The following is a 10,458-nucleotide window of genomic DNA, read 5'->3' on the forward strand; positions in this document are numbered from 1 at the left end:
CGGGAAGCAACATCACACCCTGGGACATTTAGCAACATCTGCAGACACTTTTGATCGTCCCAACTTGGGCAGAGGGGTCCTACTGGTACGTAGGACGCTGCTCACCATTCTACATGCAGAGGACAGCCCCCACAACAAATGGCAATGGTGCCAAGGTTGAGAAACCTTGTTCTAGACCAAATAAAACTCTTCTGTTTGGAGTCTCAGTCTGCTTAACCAGTTCCTATCGCAGGCGTCAGCTGACCATTTTCCCTCCCACCGGCCGCGGGCACCCCTAGCTTGGGAGTTCTCACAGAGATGCTGCTCCTTAAAACTCAACACGGCTTTTAAGCTCGGAGGTTTCATTCAACCCCCAGCACCAGGCTCTTCCCTAACATGAAGGCTACAACCTGAGTCACTTCATTCTACTCGTCACCACCTTAAAAGCTGTGTAGACTGAATGCCTGAGAAGCCTTCCACTCCTGAGGGCCGCCGGAGGGCAAGCACACTGGCTGGGGCCTCTGCTGATCTCTCCCTGGGGACCACAGGGGCCAGTGAGTTTTCACCCGTGTGCCGGTCAAGAGCCCACAGCCTCCTCTGGTCCTATGAAACCTGCGACGGTACACACTGGTCACCTCCTCTGCAATAGGTCCCACAGGACTGTTTGTATTGCCTTGAGATATTATCTGCTACTAAAGGGACACTTTGTGCTGTGTAAACCAAGAAATGTTGGTTTCTAGGTGTAGCATAAATTCAACTGCTTTTGTGGAGGAAAGACGTCAAAAAGTCAAATCACCAGTCCTCCCTTTCTGCCTGACAAAAGGGCTCACACAGACAAGCTTTCCTTCAGCAAAGTGCTAAGAGCACCCCCCCAACTATGAAAGTACCACAGGGGCTTCTGACTTGAAGGGTTTCCAAAGAGGAAGCAGCGCAGCCACTCTTCAGACACAAAGCCCTATTTTCGAAGAGAGCTCAAAACATTCAGGGCTGCGCCTAGGGCTTCCTGAGCTCCCTGTGGAGCAGCCGTATGTGTCCTTCATCATGTTGCAGTGTCTTCAGGTCTCTGAGACCCCCAATAAAATCCCCTCCTACTCCATCAGCCAAACGTTTTTTGTGTGTGTGAGGAAGATCAGCCCTGAGCTAACATCTGTTGCCAATCCTCCTCTTTTTGCTGAGGAAGATTGGCCCTGATCTGACATCTGTGCCCATCTTCCTCTATTTTATGTGGGACACCACCAACAGCATGGCTTGATAAGCAGCGTGTAGGTCCGCGCCCGGGATCCAAACCCGTGAACCCCGGGTTGCCAAAGTGGAGCGTTCAAACTTAAGCGCTAGGCCACTGGGCCAGCCTCCAAACTATTTTGAAGTCCATAGAATTCTGCAAGTTAGACTGAGATCAGGATGAGCACCTCCGACATCACGTCCTCTTAGGCCTGGGGGGTTACAGAGTTGGGACACATACCAAGCTGGAAGGGGTTGCAGAGTTCAAACCCGTTTCACTCAGCAGAGTTTGAAGGGACCTCCCCAAAGCTGTAAGCAAAGTGTGTGACCAAGGTGGCACGAGCAACAATCAGCAGTGTGCTTGAAAAATCAAAATTCACATAAACTCTGAGTTCAGAGACACTACTACGTAACATGAAGCTAAGGAAGGTAGTATTTAAGCAAAAGGCATAAAATCATGTTTGTTTTCGTTGAGTGAGGCCCTCTGTAGGCCTCTCAGACAGCATGTGAAGGAAGACTCATGACTGAGCCAAGGATGTGGACATTTCCCTCCCTTTCCCAAAATAAACCAGAGGCTTCGATTCATGACACATTCTCCCTCATCAAACACAACCCTGGTTTTCTCTCTTAACAGGTAAATGGCATACCTCCTCCCTGCATCATTTTGTAGATTTTGCTCTCAATGTGGAGCTGAGGGTGTTTGGTTTTGACACATTCAAGCTTGATGGCAACTTCTTCTCCTGCAGCAATGTCCGTACCTTGACAAAGAAACAAAATCACAAACGTTAATTATCTGGTGTCTACCACCCAGCCCAATGCTACCATACGAGAAACAATGAGCACTAACTGAATCTTCCAACAAGGACCAAACGATGGATGCTCTCTATTTCCTATCCCAAGATTGTGTCAGTGGTCAACAAATCCCTCCGGAAAATTATCCTTACTTTCACTTTTTAAAACAGGAAGTATTTGATATGTACAGAAAAGTCTTATTTGGTATTCCACCACCCACTTCCATATGTCCCCACTCTGATCATGTCACTAGGTGACCAGACCCAGAGACAGGCCAATGTAGTTCTCTCCTTAGGACTCCCATCTTTTCTGGTCCAAACCTTCCTACCCACCTTGTTAGTCACCCCGGCATTTACCCGGCCAAGGCCAGACTGGGGGGAGTCCCAGGGCGACTCTGTGTTCCTGCGACACAGTCTGTGTGGACCCGTTTCTCCACGCTGCCCTGAAAGGCCCATGTGGGTGTGCATCAGCCTTTCTCTAGAGGAAGGGCTGAGTTTTTGTTTGTTTTGTTTTGTTTTTTTGTGAGGAAGACCAGCTCTGAGCTAACATCTGATGCCAATCCTCCTCTTTTTGCTGAGGAAGATTGGCCCTGGGCTAACATGCGTGCCCATCTTCCTCTACTTTATATGGAATGCCACCACAGCACGGCTCGACAAGTGGTGCGTCGGTGCACGCCCGGGATCCGAACCCGTGAACCCCGGGCCACCGCAGCAGAGCAGGCGCACTCAACCGTTGTGCCACCAGGCCGGCCCCGAGGGCTGAGTTTTTATCAAACACCCACACAGCCTCAGTCCACTCAGACTGGTTACTGAGCCACACACATCTCAACAGTCAGAGCACTTCTCAAGCAGGCTCAGCTCCCACAAGGCGGCAGAAGTCATCACTAACCCATCGCAGGCCAGGCCAAGGGACACCCAGGGAGGCTCAGCAAACCTCTCCCTTCCTGGGCACAGGACATCTCTGCGCATTTCTTCCTGGCACTGTTTCCAAAGCCCTAACTATATCTACGCAACGTGTACTTGTCACACAACTTTTGTTAGTTTTGTGCTAAAATACTTCCCAATTACCAGCCCATGAGTTTAAAGGCAAAATTAAAGTTTTTATCTAAAAACGTTGTATCTCTGCTTTACTCTAGTAAGGAACTACAAAACGTGACAACCACCACCCCTCCAGGCTTCACACACACATGCCACACATGCTCCTGAGTTCCAATCTGACCCAAAGCTGTGTCTACAAGACCTTCCTCAAGGAGCTTTAACTGGAGAGAAAAGGAGAAGAAGTCTTACACAGAACATACCCAGCTCTCCTCTCGCTCTCCTCACAGGTTCCTTCTAAGTATAAAACACCTTAATCCCTCCCAGGAGTATAGTTATTCGTGAAGAAATTAACACTGGCTCCAGCAGCCCAGATAGAACCTGGGACACTTCCTTCCCAGGGAGACTGTAGTGTTGTGCAAAGCAACCTGGCCAGTCATTGGTGACTCAGTTTCTCTCGCCATCTGAGTTTAGCAGGGAGATCTGTAGTTTAGTTCATGAGGGAGTCGTGGAGATGAATAGGTTAATGGTTACAAAGCACTTTGAGATTCCCAGACAAAAGACAGAGTAAGATAGGCAAGCATTACAACAATGCAGGAGAGCTGCCTGTTGATGTGTCCAGTAAATGCCCAAGAACCAGAGAAACAGACTCCCCTTGTCTGCTCAGATGACTGCACGAGATGGTGGCCGTTTCCAGCGAGCCTGGATCCAAAGCAGGTCACCAATACCGGGGTTCCGTGGGAATAACCACCACATGATCACTGCCAATGACCATTCTAGATTTAAGAACTTCATTTACCATTCCACAAGACTCTTTTGGGCACTCAGAAGAAAGACAGATAATACATTTTGTTCTTCCTGCCCACAGTTGGGACAGTGTGTCCAATTACAAGGGAAATGACTTCATTGTAAAATGTATGGTGCCAATGAAAAATGAACTCAGAGTTCCTGTGAGGACCTGGAACTCTGAACTGAACTCACCAGCCCAGGAGGAACAGATGACTCATCTTTCTAGTCACATCAGCAACTCCCCGCTCCCCAAAGCACAAGTGTCGCCTCTGGTGAGAGCACTCTTGCCCCTCCGACTATGTCAGCACTGTCACCCTTGTCAGGAAGCAGGTCCTCAATGACAAGATAGCGTGGGCCCACACAGGCTACCTACTGGACTAGCACCTTCCAGAAGGTGGAGAACATTTCTGGCTCTACTCTACTGTGGCTGATAAAGCTAATGTCTGACATTCACTCCAGCAATACCGACAGCCTTGGGGACAAATGACCACAGCCAACTTTGGAACACAATATGAATTCCATCTTCCTATCAATGTTCCAGTCCTCCCACAGGATCACACAAGCGAAGAGCCAGCCCTCTGCAGGATTACAGATGTGAAGATTGCCCCAAGTCTGATGACTCAAAGAGGAGAGCCTGGATGTGGGCTCTCTACCAAACAGATGTTGAGAGTAGCACACACTCCAGGCTGCCTCTTCTGGGAGCCCACTGGGTAGAAGTACCAAGCAGCAGTGGCCAGCCTGATTGCATAGCAGTTAAGTTCACACGCTCTGCTTTGGCGGCCCGGGGTTCGCCAGTTTGGATCTTGGGCTGCGGACCTGCACACCACTCATCAAGCCATGCTGAGGTGGCGTTCCACATAGAAGAACTAGAAGAACGTACAACTAGGATATACAACTATGAACTGGGGCTTTGCAGAGAAAAAAACGGAAAAAAAGAGGAAGATTGGCAATGGATGTTAGCTCAGGGCCAATCTTCCAAAAAAAAAAAAAAAAAAGTACCAAGCAGCAGAGCTTCAAGTTCTGTGCATTCCATGGGAACCAAACTTCAGAGGCCACCAAGCAAAACTGAGGTCCATGAGCCCGCAGCCCTGCAGCCTTGCCCCTGCTCCAGGCTGACCACGGCCCCCCTGCTCCACTGGTGGTGCTGCTCCAAGTCTAGGCCTCAAACTGCCACCAGTCGATGAAGAGACAAATACAGGACAGTGAGGAAGCACCGAGGAGCTCTGATAGCAATGTGACATGCTGCAACATTTTAATCTTATTTTACAAAAGCACTGGTCTGCAACAGACTGGATATTACAAAATCTGGTCCTTCAGCACAGGCAGCTTTTAGAAATACGAACTTCTAGATGAGGAACAAGAATTTAGAAGATACCACTGAGCTCCAGATTCAGAACAAGTCAAAATCAAGTGGCATGTACATGTTCACTCACAGTGTCTGTCTATACTGAGGGGTTTTACCTCCCAACAACCTCAACTCTTCTGTGCAGCTTAACAGCCCCAGTCAGATAAGGTCCCCACACTAGGCAAGATGTTCATCTATGTTCAGACATAGGTCCATGCTGGTCCTAGGAAAACAAAATTACATCCCTCAAGTTGAGCAGACAAAGGCAGATGGTCAATTAAGAGAACCTCATCCCGAGTTTGCCCCTGACCTGGGACAGGAAGGTAACTCCCACTGAGGACTGTCTTATCGATGAAGAAATAGGGAGAGGCCTCAGAACAAGAAGGCAAAGGTCCCTCTCACAGGGCAGCTGTTGACAAGGCAGCTGACACAGTACCATGACTTCTCACTAAAAACGCTCAAGCCACCACCCTAAGAACACACGCAGCGAGGACAGGCTCCTCTCCTGGCCAGCCAGCCAGCCACCATTTTGGAATTCCTACTGCATGCCAGGCACCTTGCTAGGTGCCGCTGACAAAAAATGAAAGTCAGCAAGGGGAAAATACGAAAATCAAATATGAAGAGGTAACTAAGCTTTAGCTTCCAAAAGGTCTTTGTGTACATCATGAAATCCGTCCAGGTAACAGGTGGATGGATCAGGTCACACTGTGATAAACTGACGGAGCAAGAGGATCAAACACAAATGCCAACAGCTGACAGAAAGAAAACCTCTGTTCCGTGAATCAAGAATGGGAGGGGGGTCTGAGGACCCTGCTGCCTGTCTCTAGAAGACAAACATGGACGAGAACAGAGCTCCATGAGAACAGGGGGCTCATGCCACCCCTCCGGCACTTGGCGCCTCGCAAGCACTCCCCAAACACTGGCTGAACAGAACAGCAACTGCGCCGGCCAGCACCACCACACAGCCTGGGCTCCAGCTGGCCACCCGCACACACTCTTCTCCCCTCAGCTCCAAGGGCCATACTGGAGTTTGGAACACATGGTCCACATTAAGAACACTGGCTCTCCCTTTGTTTTCACATATATCAGAGATATACTGCCAGCAAAGTAAAAGGACTTCTGGTTTCCACTGCCTCAAAAACACACCACCTCCAGCAGCGAGGGGGCACAACCCCGTGGAAGCTAAAGCTGAGGGAGGCAAACGGCCGGGCGGGGTTCACCTTATACCACCTGCAATACCAAGTGCAGTGACATTCTGCCCAATTGTGTGCTGCCCAGGGTGTGTGAGCTCTGAGGCCTTCCCAGCAGCCTTCTCTGGATCTGGCAAGCTGAGAGGGAGGCAGACTGAGGATCGAGGCTGCACGTTTTGGGGTCTACCTGGCTCAAGTCCAGTCCACAGACTTTCTGAAGCCTGGGCACTGGAGAAAATAGCCCCAAGATCCTGCCCCCCTTTGAAGGGGCAATTTTGGGAAGGACTGGAATAACTGGCAGGGCACAGTGCCACGTGACCACGTCAGCACAGTAGGCCACCAGAAAGACAGACCAATACTGGGCCTTCTTGGTCCACAAGGCGCTTGGCAAGCTGAAGAACAGCCTTCCCTACTCCCAGTTTCAAACGTGTGAAAGCACAGAAACTTCCAGGCAGAAATCCAAGACCCCAAACACCAGGCTCAAAACAAGGTGACCCTACCTGGAGGAGTCAAGAGCCTTCTGACCAGTAGCAAAAGGATGGTAGCAGGAATGATTTTAATTGTAATCACACAAAATACCTAAGACATACCAATTTTCAAGATCAGGACTCAGTTCCTTAACTAATGCCTGATTAGTTGCCTAAACAAATAGAAAAAGCTATGGTACAGGTGACTCAATCCATCCCATCATCTTTGGACCAGTCATCTTTGATCTTTAACGACAGTATGTGGTGAGCTTCCTCAGACCCACCTTTCTAGCCACATCTTACTCAAGCTAACAAGATCATTTCACATTTTCTCAGTGGGGTCGTGCGTAGCCTGAAAGGGCTGCCATGTGGGCCAAGAGCCAACACTGATTGAAAAAAATGGGTTGTGCCCAATCCCACACAAGTAACTCTAAGTTTACCCTGATGCGTGAGCTGTGTGGGTACTCAGAACAAGGGCTCAAGAACCACAGTCCACCCATCTTAGAACACACATGAAGCAGGAGACTGAGGACAGACTCCTCTGGGACCAGTCAGCCTGATATGTATCCAGTGCTACCCGTGTGCCCAGCACCAGGTGAGGTCCAAAGGATGCAGTAGTGAATAAGCAGACAGGGTCCCCCACAAAGCTCCCAGTCCCGATGAGAAGAGCTTACACCTTTGTGAATGACTCGGTGACAACCGTTTCACAATTTGATTGTCTGAACCCAGCTTTAGAAAGCACAGAGCTGTCTGGCAAGGACAGAAAGTTTCACATCTACTTTTTGATGCTTGCATAAGAGTGGCTCATGGAATGGCCTTTCAGTACAGCTCCTAGGTTAAAGCTTTTGCCAAAACCTATTATTCTATAAATAAGGCAAACAGCTTGCATTTACCTAGCACTTTGCCTCCCAAAACGCTGCTGAGAATGCAGCTGGCTGACTACTGGACATAAATATTTAAATACTAAATTCCAAATGCTTCCAAAGTGTATTTTACTCAGCAGGACAGTAAGGCAGAAGTATAGGTTCAAAGGCATCAATATGGCAGTAACGGTGTCAGGGTATCTAGGCACCAGAGGCAGTTATGAACTACCCAAACACGTCGACTCCTCTTAACAGCCCCCGAAGTCCTGCGTCTTCTCCGGCCAAGAAGGAAGGATAGGGCGGTGGGCACACACACTTGGGATCGTCTGAAAGGCATAACCAGAGGCATTACCGACACAGGAAGCTATTCCTGACCCTCCCGGACAGGTACACCGTCCAAACAGAAACAACAGGGCGTGGCTGCGCAACAACACAACACGCTGACCCCAAACTTGCGCAACGACAGTCTTTCAGTCTTTCTGAACACACACCGTGTGCCAGGTTGGACGTTCCCAAATCCAGGGGGTGTGCAGTAACTTACACATAATTCCTCTGAGAAATGCAGAAAAGTTGTTTTAACATTCCCAACTTTAAGATTCCAGCCAACCTTTTATTACACACGTGTGTGCGCGTATTCTTCCACTGTAAATCCGAAACAATCCAGAACATTCTAATCCCAAATGTGTTTTTCAACTCTACCTTGAGAATTTTCAAAGCCAAAAGGGCAGGCTCACGAGCAGGGCTTCCTACCTCCCTTGCCTCTAATTCCGCCAGCATCCTCACACGACTCCGTCACCGCACCTGACTCTCAGGGCTGTCCGGGCGCAGGTGCCCAAGACAGAGCACGGATGCCCAACACGTCCCTAGCCACCACTCACCACTGACACGGCCGACCCCGCGCCCGTCCTACCGTCCGGAGCCCACGGTCCGGCCCGAGCGCGCGGCTGCACAGGGCCCAGCCGGGGCTCCCCGCGCCCACCTGCCCGCACGTGCCAGGACGCGGGGCCACGCGACGCCCGACGGCCTTCGTCGGTCTGCGGGGACACCGCCACCCCCGGGCCCGGCGCGCTGGGGCCAGTGCCTCGGGGCCGGCCGGGGGTCCCCGGGGCGCGGGCGGAGGGGACCCGATTCGGTTCGGCCAGGCCCGGGGGAAGTGCCTCACCGAGATAGATGTCTCCGAAGGAGCCGCTGCCGATCTTGCGGCCCAACCGGTACCTGTTCCCGACCCTGAGCTCCATGGCGGCGGCGGCCCCGGCTCGCTCCTACTCTCCCGGCCGCTTCCTGGGTCTAAGCGCGGGGAGGCGGCGCCGCAGCTGCCGCTACTGCGGGTCTGGCTGCCGGCTCCGCCCCCCTCACGGCCCCGCTTTCACCATCGCTTTCCGGCCGCCCCGTCGCTCCCAGCGCCTCAATACGGGGCGGAGAGAACAGTCCGAGCGCCGCCGCCCCTGCTCCAGGCCCCTGCGACCCCCCTTGCCCTCTCCCCGCCGCGGATGGACTCGGATCTCCCGGGCCTAACTCCCCCTTCAGCAGCCTAAAGGAGCCGCCGCCATCGCGCTGTGACGTCACTTCCCCTAGCAACCTGGAGGGGCGGGGCCGCGCAGCTCGGGGGGAGGGGCCGCGCTGCGCGAGGGGCGGGGCGGGGCAGGGGGGCGAGGGCGCCCCGGAGTTTCCGCGGCCCTTGGACACCCCAGGCGGCTCCCTTCTCTGTTTGTCGCCTGTTCCCGCACCGCAGCACCGTGCCGAGAGCCCCCCGCCCGACCCCCTCCCGCATGCAGGCTCCACGTGCTCACGCGGGGAACTCGTTTGACCCCGCAGGAGGAAGCCAGTGGCTCTTAGCAACAGGCCTGGGACAGGCCGCCAGGCAGTGCTTTTTGCAGGAGAACGAGAGGGGCCGAGCCCGTCCCTCTAGACCCCGGGGACCCGCGCCCTTGAGACTCTCCAGGAGGAGGCCGCCCTTCCTGGCCCAGCGTCTGGAGACAGAGACACAGGTCGGGCCACAGCGGACACAGGTGTGCACGCCTCTTGAGGTGGTCGGGGGCTGGCCGGGGACGTCTACTGTGCAGTTCCCTTCCCATCCTGCTGTGCCAAGTCCCGGGCTTGCAGCTCAGCCAGCTGTCACACCTGAAGGGTGAAGGGGAAGCTACCAGGGTTTCAAAGGATGAGGCCAGACTGCCTGCCTCTCCAGTCCCATCGGTCTGGAGACTGAATCAACGTTTTTATCTAACCTGTGTTGAGTCTGAATATTCTTCCTTGCAAAATAAAACAAGAATGTTGATGTTCCGGCTGACCGCCAGCTTCATGATCTGGACTGTTGATTCCAGTCACTGGGAAGGGAGTCCTCCAGAGAGGCACGGAAACCAAGAAGGAATGACTTTCATGTCAATGCTTCTCTAGGCCTATCCCCCACCCCGGCTAAAAAGGAAGCACCATAAAACCGGCTGTTAATACAGCAGAGTGAGTGCCCTCCCATGGCGCTTGGCAGGCTGGTCTCTCCACTCCGGAGTCCTCCCTCTCCTCCATTCAGTCTCGGTAGTGCAGCCCATGCCGGAAAATCGTTGGAGCTCAGGTTGGGGAGACTCCTGAGCATTGCAAGGAGTGCCTGGAGACAGAAAGAGAGGCCACAAGGCAAGCCAGGATCAGTCGCTAGTGAGTGGTGGGCAACTGGGAACACCCCATGTCCACGTGCAGTGGTCAGCCTAGTTTCTCAGTCTTATGAGGTTGGGGGGATTTTGCCAAACCAGTGAAAAGAGCCTTTTTGGCAGAATTTGCTGATGAACA

The 10,458-nt window shown here is 52.4% G+C and overlaps 1 protein-coding gene across 5 annotated transcripts in view; it reads right to left on the reverse strand.

Moving 5' to 3' along the window:
- The window catches only part of CSNK1D (casein kinase 1 delta), a 39,477-nt gene extending 30,271 nt beyond the window's left edge, over positions 1–9,206 (reverse strand). For 2 of the 5 annotated variants that reach the window (XM_058561951.1, XM_058561947.1), the window contains exons 1-2: positions 8,843–9,206; positions 1,848–1,958 (exon numbers count right to left, since the gene is read on the reverse strand). In XM_058561951.1, coding sequence (XP_058417934.1) covers positions 1,848–1,958; positions 8,843–8,918 — 187 coding nt within the window. In that variant the 5' untranslated portion in view covers positions 8,919–9,206. Of the gene's footprint in view, positions 1–1,847; positions 1,959–7,909; positions 8,007–8,842 lie in introns of all 5 variants that reach the window. The other 3 variants (XM_058561950.1, XM_058561948.1, XM_058561949.1) reach the window with 3 other exon arrangements.
- Positions 9,207–10,458: the final 1,252 nt, after the last annotated feature.

This window comes from Diceros bicornis, chromosome 18, assembly GCF_020826845.1.
Source record: "Diceros bicornis minor isolate mBicDic1 chromosome 18, mDicBic1.mat.cur, whole genome shotgun sequence".
NCBI lineage: Eukaryota > Metazoa > Chordata > Mammalia > Perissodactyla > Rhinocerotidae > Diceros > Diceros bicornis.